The following is a 20,520-nucleotide window of genomic DNA, read 5'->3' as shown; positions in this document are numbered from 1 at the left end:
AATATAAAATCTTAAAAATAATTTAATAATTTTAAATTTCAGAGCCATATATATGTACATGTATTATATTTATTTCAATATTATAGTTATCTAAAGAATATAATGTGATTGTTTTGATAATAATATTAAAAAATAATTTGTAATTCTTAATTTGAAGATATTGTTATTTTATATCCAATATTTTTCGTCTCTTGAAAATTATTATGAATAATGAAAATATATTTATAAAACCATACAAAATTTCTTCAAGTAAACAAATTACATTTGTTTAATTCTATATAAGCAAATTTCAATTTTTAAATTTGGAAAATAAAGGACTTTTTTTCTGCGCAATGTTGCAGCACTGCAACGATCGCGACAAGGTTAGATTGTCCGTACAAAATTAGAAGGCGGAAGATGAAGTTGGCAAACTTCAGACGGGCGTCCGCATGTGCGTGCTTCTTAATAGGAGGCGGTATGCAGAAGGCTGCGTACTTCGTAGGAAGGAGAGCATTACAAAAGACATACTCGAGAACACATTCCCGTGACGCGGCGGTATTCCTTTGAGAAGCGGCCACCCGTTGACAAGTCCGCAAACTTGGTGTCGCTTTTGTGGCGATGCACCTTGCGCAACGACGATGTCGATTTAAGAGATCGTCTTTCGGTACCTCTTCTGCTAACGCTCTAAATCGTGCTCGCTTAGTAAACAATTGAGATTCGTTCAAATAACTAAAAATAACTGCTAGTCTATCCAAGACTATTACAGGCTGGTTTTTCATTATCTGATTAACTTGTGTTTATGAGCTTTACGCAATGAGCTTCATGATGATACCAATAAATGATAAATGATAAATAATTATGCAGTTTTGACATCTACATACTCTAATAAACTTGTACAATCATGCATGCACATGTATTCTCGACAAGTTTGCGTGGTTGGCCTTTAATTGCAAGAGAACATTATAAGAGAATTATTTTTTAATGGGTGATATTGCGATGTGGTTAAATAATCACGATATTTCTCTTTGTTATTTCCGGAATCGAAAATTACATTACTTTGAAGCTGCAGGTTGACAAACGCGCGCAGAATCGGCGTGACAGGTAGCAAAGGTCCTCTGCAATATTCCCGAGTCCTTCAGGAGGCAGGTGCCTCGCTGACGGCGCCAGAGGGGGCTCAACGGCGCCGTCGCCGGCGGATGCTCGCGTCCCTCGAGAGTCTGAGTCCGCGTCAGAGCTACCCTGGGTACGCGGTCCCTCGGGATCTCCCTCGACTTTCCTCCCGACAACCCTCCCTACCCTCTCAACTACCCATCGCCGCAGTGGCGGCGGCCCTTCCCAATGGCGGCGGCTGTCTGCCTGCTTGCCTGCCTGCCTGCCTGCCTGCTTGCTTGCCTGCTTGCCTGTCACGGACTCCAAGACGTACGGCGTGGCTGCAACGCGGATAGAGATATCGCGCGCACCCCGGATATAATCCACAGGGCGCTCCTTTATTCACGCCGTATCGATTAATGACTCGCGGACCTTTGCCGACTTCCGCTCGAGGATCGAGATGTCCCGCGGGACGCGCCCTGATGCAACCAGAAGGGTTTACCAGTGCGGTCGGTTCACAGACTTAACACGAAATGAGAGGGATGTCGTCGTAAAATTATTGAAACCTTTTATTAACTTCAAACTGTATCGAAAACTCGTTTCATCCACGCTATAAGAGCCACGAAAAGATCGACGGAATTGAATTTTTTGTTTTATGTATTGTTAGACATTATATCTATAGAGGTTGAATAGATACAGAATTTTATCTGTAAAAATCATCTTTCAAAAGCTACAAATATCTTAATTTTAAGGCACATCAAGATTAATAGTTTTATCTTTTAAATGAAGCATTTGAGTTATCTGCTAATTTATCGGAACATTGAGTTTGTATAAAGTCTTTGATGGAATTACATTATAATTCCATTTTTTCTTATCTATAATTTTTTTAAAAATTCTTATATTTTGTTTGAGAAAGTATTTAAAAAAGATTTTTTTTTTCATAAAACTCAATACTATTGTAAAAAGTTATTTAAAAAAAAACTATACGAACAAAAAGTTTGAAAAATTCAGTAATACTTATATAATAATTATAAACTTTCAAAATTTGATCTTCTTATACGAAAAGACTGTAAGAACCGCTTTAACTCTTTTGCACCCATCGTTGCCCTAAGGTAACACTTTAGATCTATTCATCAAACTAATCAAACAACAACAACAACAGAACATATTTTGATCCTTCCAAAATCGTTAATAGAAAAATTATGAAAAAAAGGGTGCCATCTCTACACTATTAGAAACAATAATAAATAAAGAAAAAAAATTTTTTCAAATAGAATTAATTCGGAATTGAAAGAGTTAAGGCGTTAAAAAATTCGTATAGACAAAAACGTAGGCAGTGAAATCGCGAACTCTGGAAATTCCTAGGAATCAAGATAAACGTTATTATTTGGAAGATGCGATATACTTCCACCGCGGGAGGCATTATCGGTAGACGGAGGCATCGTGACTCGAATGATCCTCGTAGAAGGGGTTAAGCCGCAATATGCAGTTATCTTGCCCGGCGTGCATGCCGAAGCTATAATAACACATCCGTTTAACGTTAGCCACGGAGCTCGGCCGAGATTGCAACCTGTATTTTCGTGAGTTTATCTCCCTCTTCTCCATCGCGCGCGCGGCCACCTTCGTCGACCTTCTCCCGGACCATCTTGAGAATAGCGTCGTCTAGGCCAGGTCGTATTACACTGGCTCGTTGCGAAACGACGTACGCGCTCGCGTTATAGGTACAGTGTATATGCGGAGTGGGTGCCCTCGAGCCGATACAACCGATCCCACCCTCTACCTTTATGATTATTGTCTGATAAGAGGGCTCAACACGCCTCATCGTCAAATTGTTTACGTTTTACGTTAAATTGAATACGTTAGCGTGAACGATATAATTGTTTTTCCAGAAATAATATTTCTACAATACTAGATATTTTATAAAAATGTTAAGACAAAATTGGAAGAAATGTTTCCCTGGGAAATATTTTTTATTACAGATAATGATTTTTTCTCACCTAAAAGAAAAATTCGAGTAATAATCTACGGGTACACATCTTGCTTTAATCCCGGAACAATTAACAAATCGACCGAAATTCGTTGAAAATTCTCGGTTACACGATGATGGATGAACCATTAACCGCTATGGTATCGCGCCAGTAACGCGAACCGCGTTTTGGCGCGAGACACGCCTGACAGCTGACAGAGTTCGTAGAGCACCGAGGTGCATGATCGAAGGATGTGCTACCTTCGCGTCGTGTCTTCTGGAATATTTAAGCCCTACCGCTCCGTCTGTAGATTTGACATTTCTTGTCTGACGTTCAACACGCAGTTAAAGTAATGTTTAGGTCTCGATTATATCAAAGTTAATTTGCACACATGCATTTCTTTTATTAGATGCACTTTTTAAAATTTTTAAAAAATATTTTGACATGTTATTGATGGTAGTAACATACACTTGAGAAACATTGTCGTATGATGGAGCTTGTATTAAATTTATTATTACTTCGACATAAAAAAAAAAACTTGTTAACCCGACTAAACTCATTAATTAAATTAAATTTCTTCAGTTCAAGTATTTATGTATTGAAGTGAAAATATATTTAATCAACATACACAATATATTTAAATACATAAACATTGAAGAAATTTAATCAAGTTGATTCATTTAGTCAAGCTAATAACTTTTTTCTCAGCGGATAATACTAATTAACTACTTTCTGATTATTTGTTGATTAGGACAATTGATATATCTTTATTCATCTTCATGTACACGTACACGTATACAACTTTTCGAGTATAATTCGAATAAATCACCTTCGAATAAATCACTCAACAATTAGTAGAGAACGTTCACGCGGCTTGTCAGCTTAATTAATCGTTAACAATGACAAATGCTGTCGTTCCGACAACAGCTCGATAGAGCGAGCAGAACGAAATGCACTCCGATTTTGGCGCCTTCAGAAACTCCACGCAATTGAAGTTCAATCGTCGGAGTGGCAAGTTTACGGCGTAAACACGCCGTTCTCCGCGACAATGAAAAAGCTAATCACTTCGCGAGGAGGGACACGACACCGCGACAGTGGTAGGTGGGAGACCTATGCAAAATAACAAACGACCTATTAGTACGGACGAGGGTGCAATTTTTAAGTTTAATTCTGCGGTCCCACGTGACAAACGGGTGATGCGGTGCGGCCTGCGCGCACCGACCGGATATATTTTACGTCGACAAACAACGATGCCCGTTGTTTCGTTTTTGATGAAGTGCTGCGAACGATTTTCACGACAAGATAGTTTTGTTTATACAAACGCGTTTAAAAACGATCATTACGACGGCTTTGAAAATTTTTCTCAACGAGATTTAAAACGCTGAATCGTGCGTTTGCGTCGTATGTACTTTGCGGCAGCTGCGGATTTTGCTCTTTACCGGCGATATGCAAATGTAATAGAATTAATAACGGGTGGCTTCTCCCTCTGCGCAGGGGACGAAGAGTGGGACGACGGTAACGAGCAGAATGTCCTGGAGGCGGCCGAACAGGATAACGAAACGACAGCGATTAAGCGTGAGTGTTATTTGTTAGACTGCCAGCTCTCTCATGGACTTTTCTTTAGTATTTACGTACAACAGGTGGCAACGTTTATACAAGTGAATCATACAGGATAAATAGAACGTTCTCCACTTTATATAAGGTAACTGTGCTCTACATGGCCTACCTAAGCTTTGCGATTTTTTCGAATTTTTTGCTGAGTACAAAATTAAAAATTGATAATCAGATTTAAAGTAGCAAACATTTCTAAATATTAATTTAAAATATGCGACAATTTCAAATATTTATGTGCGGTGAAGATTTTTATAAAAAGTACTATTTAGGTCATATTGGGTACATTTGTACTCAATATGACTTATGTTCCTATTTTTCACAAAAAGTGTTTGAAAAATGGATGATAAAGTAATCCAATGTTACATTTATAAGTAATAAGTTTGTTAACATATTGACACGTTGATATATAAAATTATACAAAGAACTATTTTCGTCAACAATATATTAAGTAAACAATTGACCTATCTTAATTTTTACCCATTACTAGACTATATAGGGTACAGTTATCTCAATAAAAATCGTGAGATAGAAAGCGCAACCTAATTAAATCATTTGCAACAAATTACAAAATTTATTTAATTACTTTCATTCTATTTATCTTTCGATGCAATTTATTTATATATCTTCTAATATTTTTTATAATGTAAGCATTGATATTGACCAGAATCATTGTATTTATATATAATAATTAATGTTAAATAAATTAAAGAGCAAATTTCTTTAAATAAACAATAATCGTATGGTTTTATGTTTCAGAGAATGATGAGGAGGAAGAGGAAGAGGAAGAGCTACAACGAGCGTTCAGCCGTCAGTCAGAAGGTAAGAAATGTTTAAAAAGATACGAATGCAGCCTTAGCCAAAATTATTAAGCACCTATATACTCTTTTCGTTTAGCTAGAATTCTTTTGTCTGTATCATTTTATATTGATTACTGGCATCATTCATAAGTTTAAAGGTATCATACGATTTCTTGTGAAACAAAGAATAATTCACATTTTAATTTCTATTTAAATTCTTCTAGTTAAAATATTAAAAAATAAATACAAGGTGCCTAATATTTCTGGCTGTATATTAAAATATCACTGCATCTCATCGTTTAAGTCGTAAGATCTGTCGTCTTGAACACTTGGATAATTTTTGGAACATCAAATTTAAATTTTTGTTATTTCCCACATTTCGTGCAACGCGCGTATAATCTTCTATCAAAATTTGCAATACAATCGATTACTTTGTGCAATGAAAACCGTCCCGCATGCACAAAACCGGCCTCTTTTGCGTAACAATGCGAAGAAATTGCGAGAGAAAGAGAAGAGGCGCAAGAGAAAGTCGCTCAGTGCATCCCGGTGCATTACTCGAATTGCCCTACGGGCACGCAACAATGCGTCGCGATGCATCGTCATTGTTGTTCGAAGGTGTTCAAGAAGCGCGATCCCGCCATAAATCCCATGAATATGGGATTCCTCGTTCCCTTGGGAAGACGCGCGGCACGTACCTATCCCAAGCACGAGTGCATGTGCATCGAACAATGCGCTGACATCGCGCATTTTTCGCCTCTTTCCCGCATGCGGATGATGAGGCGTGCATTCGGCTTTTTGTCGACAGAATGACAGGATTTTAACCCCTCGTTGGTAACGCGGTTGTACGCGAATGTATGCATGTTCGATTATTTTATCGTCAAGTATTTCATCGACATTCGGGGTCAATGAAAAATACGGAAAATACATTCCGCGACAATTTAACTATTTATTTTTTATTTTTCTGAATAAAATTATTACAAATTATTGCAAATGTCTCATTAATAGAATTATATGTATATTAGATATCTGTCATTCAAAATTTTTCTTAAGGAGATTTTCATGGTCCACATAATATAAAAAATGAAATTTTAAGAATAGGTTTGTGATTAATAGGTATGTAGGCATTTCTGATTTTCTTCTTCAAATATTTTAAACGTGCAGTTTTCTTTGAATAACTTTCTAAAATAGTACTGATTGTGACTTTTACAGAGTGGAGAGTAATTTTAAGTATAAATTTAAACACAATATACAATTTGTGAAAAACTAGATTTCTAGATAAATTTTCACAAACAAAATACAATTTGTGAAAAACTAAACTCATTAGAAAGAATAGAGTTTAAAGAACATTTTGGAATAAAAAAAATACAATAATTTCATCGACTTATTTTTGAGTAAGAGTATAAAATATTCATGTATAGAATATTTTATCTAGTATTTTAAATATATCGTTCTACTTGTTCGGTTGCTTTCATCAAAGCTATAAATATATTAACATCCTTAGAAGAGGTATTCATATATCTTTATTCAGCAAGACATTTAGTATATCCTAGATACCAAATGAGTGATATGATGTAAGACAACAATGCTATTCTTACATGTGCAGTAATATTCTGTAATAACGTCATTTTTTCACTGTTACGTTCTCCTATTATGCAAACGTGGTACTACATTTTATTTACAATACGTTTAGATTGTATTCTGGCTATAAAAAAAAGATGTGAAAATATTTTTAACTGTGTAATAAAACACCATCGGTTTATTAAAACATTTTGCAAGCATAAGTAGCAAAATTAATATACTTTTCGTACCACATTGATGAGATCGTAACACTAGTTTACATCTATTGTGGCTGTTGGCACTTGTGCTGTTTTAATCTACACTTTTCATGCTCTTCACAATTTGATGTACTACTCGTCTCAGTAGTACACGAGAGGTCCAAATATAAAATGGACAAAGTTCTTTTCTTAATTATTCATTATATTTTGAAAATGACAAACATTCTCATAAAAGCTCCTTTGTTAAAAAATATATGAGAGTAAAAGTTACGTAACCTCCTTCTATTTTTTTAAACTGGAGAACCTCCTTAATTTGCTTTGTAATGTTTTCTTCCACTTTTAATCCTTTTGTAAAAATTTTATTAGGAGTAATGGGCAAAAATCTGCGCAATATTAAAATTTATTTTATTACAATTGTTAAATTTGTCCCACCGCAAATAAATGTTTTATTTTCATCGTAAGATAGTCGACGAAACGGTCAACAGATTAACTGGATAGTATCTCTCTCGTGACGTCTACTTTTCGTTTCTTCCGCAGTCTCCCGACAGTTTCTATCCGAACTATTTTTGCGCTAAGTAAAATTTCCGCGTCCCCTGTGTGCGCGCAGCGTGTGCCCCACGGTACCGCCCTTGTTACGTAACTAGCGAAACTGTCTCGAAAGATTCGTACCTTTCCCAAGTATCCAGCAGTTTTCCTCCCCGAGGAGGCCAGGAAGATCAAACCTTTATCCGCTCCCCCCGTACGTACGGCACGATTATTATTTCAGGTTACCTTTCGCAAAGTGTACTTGCGCGCGCGCTTTATACTCGGAGGTAAAACCGGCTTGGAGGAGCTCGCGGAGAACGAGGTTGCCTCCCGCAGGAGGCGGCCCGCACTCCCACGGGAGATGCCTCGTCCGTCTGCTTACCTGAAAACATCGGGCTTCGTTCGCTTCTTTAATGCTCCGTGTACCCACGCCGCTCATTAAACCATTGGGACATCGTTATTTTTCCTCCTTTTTTTCCCTCGTTTTTCAACCCAGCGAACACACTAATGCCTTCGTTCGCAACGATCGGTGAATGTTCTTAAAGCTAGCTTTTGTGACTTGTTTCTTTAAGCCTTTCGTATTTAGTCTCTTCTTTACAAAGATTTTTAAAATAGCCTCCTTCAGGGATCTATGTTTCTTCGAGCTTTTGCCCTTGAATATCTATCCTTGAATATTCTAGAGAGATAAACCTCGCTGTGTTTGGTGGTGAGAATCTTCGCTTGAGATACATTTAAAATTTTTTACGCGTTACAAAAATAAACAAAAAAAACTTTGTTCGTTTAAAACGGATCTTGATATCTAACATTTTTTATCATTTTTATCATTTCTCACGCAAATTGAGAGCTAATTATTTACCGGTCTTCAAATCTTACATAGAAGCTAAAGTATTTAACATTGTATATTAAAGTGACAAATAATAATTTAATAATACTGATGTTAACGAGCATTTTAAAACGCTGTCACAACTTTTCTATAAAAATTCGATTATTTTGTAAAAAAAAATAATTTTATTTGTAAGTTATAACTTTTTACTCTTACGTGTGTAAATATATACTTTTAATAGTTTTTATCCAAAATTATCCTCTATAATAGTTATAATTCGACATGTAATCTTTTTACAATGTAGCCAGAGTTCCTCTACATTTAATTTACATTATTTCGCTAAAATAGTACAGAGCTATGAAGCCACTTTAATCTTTAAATACACAATGAACACAGGTCAAGTAACTGCTAAGATATTAGCACTGAAGTTATGTTTCACTTTCGAATATTCCAAGTCTGTCGTTCAACTCGGCGGAACGTAATTGATGTGGCGTGCACTTTCGCATTCGCTTTTTCGTCAAACTGTTATATTTAAAGTTAGGTATCCCGATACATTTGAAGAAGAACAACCATTCATCTACGCCAGTCTTTCAAGTATTAGCGTGTACGAAGAAATGATGCTCCAGTATGAAAGTTGCAAATTCTTTTATTCACAGTGCAGCATTTATTTTCAATATCATGTGCATATAGTTCGACATTTTCTAGACGCGTATCAATAATCCAATAAGCAATTTCAGTAATCCATTTACGTAATAACGCATTTACTCTCCTGATTTATTTAAGGTGAGGTGATAATTGATGCGCGGCACATACACCCAATAAGAATTTCTAACGCTTGTGACACGCAATCTAACCACGCGATTATTCCGTCGAGACGCCCCTTAAAGATGCACAAACGTATCGATTCAAAGTATCAGGTTAGTCACATATAATATTTATATACCCATAAATAAAATTATAAGAGATTGAAGAGAAAAATAAGATTATAATAAAAGAAAACCTGCAAAATATAGGATAGATATTTTTTATATTTAAGAAAAAAGGATTAATAACGATTGTTGATTATTAAAATAACAAAATAACGAAAGGCATATAAATTAACTTTACGCATTAATTTTCGCGCTTGATACTTATGTCTTCTTTACTTTGTTATTTTATATTTTACACTTTTATACACGTAAAATCGTATCTGTTGCTTTTTAAATTTGAAGCTGTTCAAACAATACAATTTATTACATTACTGTATAATAACTATAAGAAGCTATTATATTAAATTGTATATCATTTTGGAAAGAATAAATGTCATAACTACTTGGGGAGCATATCATCAGACAATATATAAGTCTATAATAGGATTTTGATTAAGGAATATATCGATGGATATCATATTGAGGAATCACTTTAGCCACCTGCACCACTTTTTGGGAGGAATCGACATCGCGTGATAATTCTTTTCGTTCATGCCCTATAAAATGCATTTCTCCTTATATTTTGATATTTTTTCTTTTAGCCATGATATAAAAAATTAAAAAATTTTGTTGAGATAGCAAATATTCCGCTTAAGGTGACAAAGTTATATACATATACTTATAATATTCGTGGATTAGGGGGTTAGTGATACACATACACGGTGTAATTTATCCTAATAAATGTATATTCATATTTAAGGTTTCATTTTAATTACCTACTTCAACTTTTTCGAAACAAATGCATTTTCGACAAAAATATTTCAAACAAAAGTTGTATGATCTACAGGAGGAAAAATAATAAATCATTCTCTTCCTACTGCCACTCGCCGTCTGAGACGTCGATAGTACATGCGACGTTACCTCAGAAGTAGTTCCCAACTTTAATCTTTCATAGCATGGCTAAAACACAAGATCTTATAATAGAAAAATTGCGTTTCATAGGGGATGAACAATATATTCAAGACATCGATGTTAAGCTTTTTTACATAAAAATCTCAGAATATCAGAACTTTCAGATAACATTAGCCTTTTCTATAACAAAATTTCAAATATCTCAAAAAATGCTATTTTTTACACATTTAACGTCAATTATCTTGGAAACCTGACGTGCTAATAAAATTTGATTTGCGGTATCGTTTTCGGCACCCAAAAATCTATAAGAAACCTTGTCTAATTTAAAATAGTTTTCGGCAATAAACTAGTGTTATTATTATCGTCATCCAGGGATTATCTGAGGGACTTGCTGTCTCCGTAAAGGTGCATTAAAGTGTTGAAGAAAGAAAAAAAAATGCAAGCTAACACCTTACTGCAACCATCAGTTGAAGAAAAGAAAAAGCGATAGAGAAACAAAAAGAGTCGACTTTTGAAAAACCAAAGTCGTCCTCATTGAGATTCGATTATTTAATCGAATTATATGCTAGCAATTTTTTTCCATTTGTTCCTTCTTTCTTTTTCTTATTATTGCGTACGAATGCAGCGATAATCGATAGTCTAGCGCGCTAAAATTTTCTTTTTATAAAACACTTAATTTCGATTTCTTTCCATACGGATTTCGAAATAGGTGACTAACAATGAGATAGATAAATATATCCTGTGATTAATTGAAAATTGATTTTGGCAATTATATCTATACTTGAATTAAGTTTAGATTTGATTCTTATCTAATCCTAAAATACTGGAAAAAACTTTCTTTTAGAATTTGTCCTCAAATCAAAGTTAAGAAACAATATAAATAGACTTTAAAGAATTTTACTTTTATAGTAAAATTTAATCAAACTATTATATTTTATAACAAAAAGATTTTACTAAATTTCACTAAAAATTTAATTCTAATAAAATTCTTCAAATATTATATTATTCCTATTATAATCTTGACGATAAATTCTAAGAGAAAAATTCTTTCATGTATTTTTATTATACCTTATATAAAGATATAAATATATAGTTAAATTTTTCTCTTTTGATTTATATTGAATTGATGATTGATTTGTGTATAAGTTTTTTATCTAAAAAAGTCTCTTTTCCGTACTGACGAATTATCAGCGAAAAGTAATGCGAGCTAAATTGCACGGTGCGCAAAACTTTGGCGGGGTCTGCCGTCGTGGAAATTGTCGGACGGATAAGCGAAAAGTTGCCGAGCCGCTCTCGTGACAGATTGAAATCTCTGACATTAAGAAAATGGGGGATCTCGAATTCCGATGGGGAAAACCGGCAACTCGAGCCCGATGGTGGGTGACGGCTGGCACGGCGCGGCGCGGTGGCTGGGGGCCGGCGGGAATCGGCGACGGCGGTCGGCAGGGAAGATTGTAACATCACTCGAAATATCCCTCTCTCTCATGGATTGTTTCGTTGGATATTGTAATAATTGCTGTGACAGATTCGAATAGTTGGAAAAAAAAAATGCGGAGAGGAAAAACGTTTTGTTCTCTTGCTATTGAAGCAAGTCGTTCTATTTATCTATATTTTAAGGTATTTTTATTATAATTGTGTATGTATAATTTTATTTGCAAAAAGAGGCAACAATTTATTTTAAGAAACACGTAATCTTGATCGAGGAAAGATAAAATATAGAATATAAAACGGAAGGGCAATATTGAAATAAAGCGATTCGATGTATTATGTGGCTCTGCGCGCGTTTCTGATTTATAATAACAAGGTACACAATGTAAAATAATCAACGTAAAATAATCGCATTGAGCGGTCTTGATCTTGACTCCCCTCTGGGAAGCTGGAAAGTCCTGTAGAGCCGGTCGGTACAGCTGCGACCGAGCCTTGGCTGCGGAAGAGGTAAAGAGGGCGGCTGGGGGGAGAGGGCGGGTTCGGGAGGGCGCGCTCTGAGGATGCGGCGGGGGATTAGGAGAGAAGAGGGTATATTATGGGGAATGCCAGGGGAATCCCGAGGGACCCTAAGAGCAGCCCCGTGCGCATGCGTCGAGCTGATTAGTTCTCCCCTACCCTCCTCTCTGCTCTCCGCTGCCATCCTCTCCCTCTTTCGCGTTCCCGAGTGCTGGCAGCACCAGAGGAGAGCACGGAGTCCCTCGGGACCTGGCCCCGCTGCCTCTTCGCGCTCACCTACTCTCTTCTTCTCATTGCTGCTACTCTTTCTCTGCCTCTCTGTTTCTCCTTATCTCACCCTCTCGCGATTCCTCCTTCTCCGTCCGTTGTATCTTCCAGTTTCTCCTCTCTTCGCGGTACCTTCGCCTTTTTACGTTGTTGCGTCTTATATTCCCGATACCGGCACCCACTAATAAAACTCTCTCACTTTTCCTTCCCCTTCACCGGATCTGTCTTCATCTCGCACAGCAGCCTCATCTCCGTCTCGTTCATTTTTTCCCGGTTTTGTCCTCTTCCACTCTAATACGTTTCTTCTTTTCCTTTTCATTGGGCTTTTCACGTTTTGTATCTTATATTCCCGATACAGTATCTACTAACAAAACTGTATTTCGTAAGCCTTTCATAGATTTCCAAAGCATTTTGGAAAATCGCGCGTTCACATAAGGTCGCAACTGCACGTTTCATTGTGTCAACAATGTGTAATGTAACTCGAGCAAAATACAGAATAATTTGCTGCTTCTTGATACATTTTCTCGAAAAGCGTTCGCTCGGGAATACTTAATTTTACCATCATATCTTAAATATTATTTATAATTTATATAAGTACCACTTTATGTGCACTCATAAAATAACAGATATGAAGAATAGATATTCAATTACAAGTATACATGTTATATGTAACATATTAAAGTGTTACTAAAAATATAAAAATTTCATAAATTATTCTCTATGTTTAAGTAATTATGTAAAATTCCAACGTAATTCTTTTATTGGTTTAAAGAATATTTAATTTTCTGTTTACTTTTTATTCTTATACACTGAGAAAAAAGTTGTTAACTTGACTAAAATTTTGATTAAATTTCTTTAATCGAAGTATTATGTATTTAAATTAAATATATGTATAAATGCTTAAATATCAAAGTTCAAGTATTTCATGTACATTTCAAATACATAAACATTTGAACTGAAAAAATTTAATCATATTGAAAATTTTAATCAAGTTAACAACTCTTTTTTCTCAGTGTACTTATAAAATTACATTTTATATCAATGTTTAAAAATTTGACGATATAAATCTCTAATAAATATTGAAGACATGTCAGCTTATATTCCTCGATACAAGAATAATTAGATTAGCTATGTTCAACTCAGTCAAGTTCAGAGCTGCTGATCACCTGACATATGGAGTTTAATCATCGGTTTCTTTTTTATCCTCACTGGACATTCAAGACATAGCGAATCTTCGTGACAAGCAGGTAGAAGTCACGAGTCTCAACTGACTCCTGATCCAGAAGCAAGAAGAACTGGCTCTACGTACAATGGCGCTTTCTCGACACGACTGTACTTGGCGATATAAGGGTGTCCCAGGTGACGAGCTGCCTCGGGCCGTGGCGCAGCTCCTACGTATCCCTCGGGACCGACTCCAAGTCCCTCTCTCTCTCTCCCTCCTCTTTCCCTCTCCTTCCTTCTTCCCTTCACCCCCCCCCCCCGCTCATTCCCGTTGTTACCCTTCGTTCTCGCGGCCTCCGCACGTCCTACCCTACCACGAACCTACACGACGAATCCTCCGCGTACCTGTATCCTACACTTATACGGATGCCTCTCCTCCGTATGTGTGCATCGCGCGGATGCGGAGCATACACGCGCGTCGCGAATGTGGCCGAAGTGCTCGAACGCACGCGGGTAATCCGTCTTCTTTTCCCGGTTGCATCCTGCGGTATTGTGCACACGGAACCGAGAACGTATTTTCGTAGATGCACGCGAGCTGTACCAGTCGACGCTCAGCGATGCCGACAAACACGGAAAATATGACGATCTCATTATCAAACTCATTCTCTCGACGCTTTACGTCTCGTACATAATACAATTGCATCATCGCACAATAAATCTCCTATAGATGCATCGTGTCCGTGTTTGCAGAAATTTGAATCGGTTTGTGCAACATGTTCATGTGTAATGAATGTTTTTATAAATTAACTTGCTGGAAAATAAAAAATTTTGCCAATTAAACTTTTGCCAAGAACTTCAAAATTACTAAAAATTTTATCAGAATATCAATTTCTTGAATTAAGAAAAAATGAAAAGGAAGTATATGGAAAGAATTGAATTTTCACTGTAGTATCTAAAAATTTAGCTAGATACAATTCTGTAAAAATACGCTCAAGTATGATAAAGCTACAAAAAATTTGAACAGTTTAATAAACGGATTAAGCATCTGCTACGATTATTTTCCAAAACATAGAGTGTCTATAAAGCCATTTCCAACTCCCTTAGATTTTGAAAATGATTTAGAATTATGAAAAAACTGCAAAATCTGTGTTCGATCATTTCAAACTTTTAAAGGGATGCGATCCCTTCCTCCCTCTCCCCAAGAAGATATTTTAAGAAGGGACTCCAACTCATAAATTTTAAATTAATCTCTCATATAGTAATATATCGTTTGAAAGGGCGTAAAAAAACAAAAATTTTGGGCTCAAAATGAATGTTGATTCGTTGACTCCTGTTCGAGAATTACTTGGGTCAAAGGATCGAAGTTTGAAAAAAACCAATTTTCAAAAAAACGTTACTTTAGTGACAAAAATCAAAAGTGATTAAGAATAAGTAATTTAAACGTAATGTAGTAATAAGTAATATAGAAGAAAACTGAAAAATTCTAACTCATTCACCTGAAATCGTGACAAAAACAAAGCAGTCGCGCCGTTGCCTTTAATTATCAATATTGTCTTTAATTTTTCATATTTTTTAAATTTTTACAGCTGATTTTATTCGTTAAAAAACATTTAAAAAATGTTAAAAAAAAACTTTACATATATTCACTCATTCATTCACAAACGACATTTGAATTTCCAATCTTTGTTTAAATCTTTTCATTCCTCTTAAGACACTTATTTTAAGATATAACTCATAATTATGCACTTTTCGGAACCAGTTCTTTGATAAAACTCTGCTTGGTTCAGAAAAGTACACGAACGGATTTTCTTTGCAGAACGTTACTTTTCTGATAAATCGCTTCCATTGCGCAAAGAGGCTTTTCGGGAAGCGTTCCCAAGTGAAATGGTATTACGAAGTGACACTTTGGTCGCGCTTTAAATTGAACAATCCGCGGCGCCGCATAGTCTAATCGGCTAGAATGACGAACTCTTCTTTCGCGCGCGAGATTAGCGCGACGTTCCGGAGATTAGTTCGGCGACTGCAATTGTGGCTTCTTTCCGGTAGAAAGAACCGACAAAGAACCATTGAAATGCCACCTTTATTTCTCTCGCGTGAGAACGAGGGTAGCACCATGAAGGGATTCGCCTAACAACTACTCGACTAATAATTCGTAGCACTCATCGAGACACTCTCTACAGTTTTTTTCCTCGATAAAACTTAGTAACTCGAGGAGATAAAAGGTATCAGTATTGCAAGATCATAACGATTCTTCTACACACTTTTCTCCTGTACACTTAAAATTGCTTCATGTTTTTTGTGATCAGAAAATTATTGCAAACTAAAGTCCTCAAAATATTTCTCGTTACTTATCACTGCGACTCTTTTTACAATTAGAAATTTAACTTTCATTAGAAGAGAGTTGTTAATTTAACTAAATTTTTTAACTTGATTAAATTTCTTCGGTTCCTATATTTTGTGTTTATGTCGAGTATGTAAGTTAAATATAAATACTTCAACTAAAGTTTTAGTATTTTATCTATTTCAATTCTTTTTAAGTATTATTTTATTATTTTAGTTTCTTTAATTGTAAGTATTGTCTTGAAATTTTTCAATTTCATTAAATTTCTTTAATTTAAATACTTATTTAAAGGTTTAAACTAAATATATAAATAGTTAAACTAAAACAATTCAACTATAAAAATATTAATGTTCTTATAATAATATAATAATAACATTCTGTAGACATCCTCAATTTAATTTTTACAGTTCAAGTAGAAAAAGGTTGCCAATACGTTGAAAATAAATCGAAAAATTCAACAACTTTTTCTCAATGTAAGACAGAAATTGTATTTACACAAGGTAAAAATAATTTCGTTACATTACGAATAATTTTATAATTAGCACTCGGCATCAGTAAATCGTAAAAGTACAGCTAATTGCTATTAGTGAAATTTATCGTCGCGTTTAAGTTCGCGGATCATCGAAATAACAAACTTTTTTGCACGGTCGCGAAACGCAGCGAGATGACCGCACAAGAAACGATTTCGTTTCCTCTCGGTCGACGAGGACGCTCCAGAAATAACATCGGCTAGCTCTCTCGTCGAAATATGACGGAAGCAGTCGTATCCGAGGTGCCTAGGGACCTGAGGACCAGCGCGTCGCAACCCAACTTAACTTTTGCGCGAACATACGGTATCGGATACCGCGCTAACTTTATGCTAATCTTCTCTCCTTAGGCTGTACCGGTACTTTACACAATGAAAACCTGCGTCACAGGAAAACTCTTGCTTGCCTGGTTACACTTACTTTCCGTGGTTCCAATTTCGAGTAGAGCTAGAGAAAATACGGAATTCTTGCAAACAAAAATCTGTTATGTTTGCCATCCAATTATATGTTATTAAATCAAGCTCTTTCCGTCAGTTAACAATATTTCGTTAGATGGCATAGTAATCCTCAATTACATATCTTTTATCTTAGAGCACATAAATATATATAACACAAAAAATTTTTAATTCGATTTTTTTATACTATATAAAGTTACCTATAATGTCTTAAGTTTGACTTCAGAAGGACTCTTTGATAGACTCTTTGATGGTTTAGTAACGTAACTTCGAGATAACGTTTTTATAGGTTGAAATTTTGCAGCGACACCCTTGTGGAGTTCATACCATGGCCCGCGGGATGGACCGTAAAGGGGTGCACACACCTGCGTATCATAAACGCGAATGTTACGAGGTCGTAAGCTCTCGCGGAACCAGTTAACCGGGGAATTAGCACACCGGCGAACTCGAAATTACGGTGCATATGCGGTTTTTGACACGCCGAAAAGGGTGGATCGTGGCAACCCTTGACAAACGCTGCCACGTTTGTTGCTGATTGTGCTGCGTATAAATTTCACCGGAAAGCACGCTATGTTTAAGTGCGCCGGACAGTAATCGACGTTATACCCGCTTGAACTTTCAACGTATACCGAAGTCTCGATGAACGTATAGGCGATCAAAAGAAAGGGATGCAAGATGTCAAATTCGCATCTCACAAAAAATTAAATATTTCGGTGAAAAAGAAATCATAGAGTTGTTTTTAAAAATGCATTTTGAAAAGAAGAGATTAAGCTGCTAATTTCTATTGTTTTTTTTTAATTTCGTTTCCAGGATATATTTTGTTCCTGAATTATATAAAATTAAAAATTGGTATTTGTTCATTATTTTTGTTTACCTTAAAGCGCTATAGTTTGATGAAATATTATCGAAAATAAAAATTAACAAAATAAAAGTATTTTAAAGTAGGCTTTCTAAACTTTAAAATGGTTTTAAAAAAACATTGATAATAATTTTTCGCAATTTTATCAAATTTGTTGTGTAAAAAGCTATTTTTACAAAACATTTTTTACCTTCGAAATTAAATATTTTACAGAGAAAAGATAGAAAAATAGTCCTGTGTAAAATAGAATGTTGGAATTAGAATCAGAATACTTGAAATAGCAGTACAGTTCTATATTAAGATGCATAATTAATTTCTAAAAAAAATTTTAGTCGCACACATCAATGAAGATTAGACGTGTCCCAGTAGACACATCGTGCCAAATTAATTCCTACGAAGTCGATGTCACATCCGTACGTATGTGCGTACGCACGCGTAAATGTACAGTACATTTGTAACGTGTATGTACACACACACGCACACATACACACGTGCGTACTCGCGCGTGTGCTAGAATACAGAGCTGATAGTTCTGCAACGGCGAAGTACAAGAACAGCCATCTTTCTCAGAAAGAAATTAAAGTTTTCCCTAAGGTATAGTCTTCTTCTCCGTAGCCACCCTCCCCTCCGTTCCCCATTCGTCTTTCTCTCTTTCTCTCGTCGCTATCTTGGCCGCCGAGTCCCGATGTTAGGGCCAGGAAGGTCAAAGGAATACTGCCGTAGGGTGGTCATAGGGTGGTACCGGCTAGCCCATTGCTATTGTTTGTGACGCTCCCCGGGGACAGACCTGCCCTTAACAGTGGCATGTGCCGATGACATTGTACCGGGTGTCCGCGATACCACTTGCAAGTCCTCAATCGTTAGAAGACTTCCAACAAGAGTTTTACTGATTGTAAGTGATCATCGCGTGTACATTGAGGAAAAATATGAAGAATAGCAATTATCATATTTTAAATGTAATTCATAGTTATTTTCGGTACTAACTGTAGAAGAGAAGGTGGTATTATAACCCCTGCCTCTGTTACTAGGTGACGAATTGCTAGTAATTACTTATGGAATCATTTGTTGAGTAGCCTGTTATGTAGTGGCGCTAATACAACACAATAGCCAACAATTATTATAAGGCATTTTTACTCTTAAGCATTTAGAAACTTCTTTAAAGTACATTTTAACTTTTCATTACACATACTTCCTCATTGTTTTTAAATTTGATCGTATTATCATATGAATGTCTGTCCAAGTTTCTTGTTATTTTATTTCAAGTTACAATATAAAATAAAGCAATATCATTTTGTTATCGTGGTCATTTAAGCATGCTTTAGGCTACTACCGAAATTTTCATATCAAAATATTTCTTTGATAAATCGATTGTCATTACAGAAAGCTCTATACAGAAGCATTAGAGATATCATTTTAACTTGCGCTTATTCTGCTTACTCTAAATTTACACGTGTTTTCAGTATATCTTCAGATTACTTTTTTTCTTAAATTGTACATTTTGTGCTTTATTTCTTGTATTTAGTAATTTTCGTTATAATTATTCAAGTTAGAAAAAAAAAGAAAAAATGTTTAAATGTAACACTTTGTGTGACCTCGTCACATGTATGTTTGGGTCGGGCAGTCACGAATTTTTAACATGAAAGCTGGTTTCGCGCAGTCATTACGTAACACACCAATGGTTGAAATTAGCTTACAGATACGAATATGCCGACGGTATCTGTTATTTCCGACCGAATTAGCCGGTTCAAAAGTCGCCGGTGCCGCGGCAACTGCAATTCCATTTTCCAGCGAGAAGGGAACCGCATACTCGCGTTTTATTCCGTCGGCGGTTTCAGCGGTGGCGTCGATGATATCGGACCGAGACGGCCAATTAAAAACGTATCAACCATCCGGGCGCTTCAAATTTGAGTACCGGTCGAATTGAAGCACCCTCTGAAAAATATAAGTTTCGATTCACCGTAGTCTCGCGTAGTCGGACAAAAGCTAATTTTAATGATATAAAAACCCCAAACACGGATATCTTGATGATTCTTACTAAATGAGCCACAAATTATACATTTTCTTAAATTATGTGTTTGTTATATTTTTATATTTATATCACGATTTATCATTTTCCATTTTTTACTGTAAAATCACCTATTATTATAATACTTTTATATACTTTTTATTAATTAAAAAGACAATCACAAGTTTTTATCATACATGAAAAGAAGGTCGTTAACTTTTTTTGGTTTATGATTAGTTTAATTGACTAGATTTTTCAATTTGATTTAATTTTGTCAGTTTAAGTATTTAAATATTGTATTTAACTTAAATGCATAAAATACTCGAGCTTCAGTTTCGGTGTATAATTAGTTATAAACAACTTTTATTCTTAGTTTGTTGAGTTATTTATCTTTATCACATTTGTCAGCTCTTTCATAAAGAGATCTTAACAAGAAATAGTAATAATATATGTATAATAAGACATTGCGTGATTCACGCGATGATAGAATTAAGTATATTTCGTTAATGAAGCAAATATAAATTATAGGGTTAGCGTATCATAATAACTTGTATTGTCACGTGACGCTTTTA

General features: G+C 35.5%; 1 protein-coding gene across 1 annotated transcript in view; it reads left to right on the top strand.

Annotated features, from left to right (window-relative positions):
• The window catches only part of LOC105196798 (zinc finger protein 423 homolog), a 103,731-nt gene that overhangs the window by 9,925 nt on the left and 73,286 nt on the right, over positions 1-20,520 (top strand). Inside the window, 2 exon segments of the mRNA XM_026135574.2 lie at positions 4,530-4,610; positions 5,406-5,468. Of these exon segments, the coding sequence (XP_025991359.2) occupies positions 4,530-4,610; positions 5,406-5,468 (144 nt within the window).

Source organism: Solenopsis invicta, chromosome 2 (assembly GCF_016802725.1).
Source record: "Solenopsis invicta isolate M01_SB chromosome 2, UNIL_Sinv_3.0, whole genome shotgun sequence".
NCBI classification, from domain to species: domain Eukaryota; kingdom Metazoa; phylum Arthropoda; class Insecta; order Hymenoptera; family Formicidae; genus Solenopsis; species Solenopsis invicta.
The sequence above is the reverse complement of the archived record's forward strand: the minus strand, read 5'-3'. Positions and strand labels throughout refer to the sequence as shown.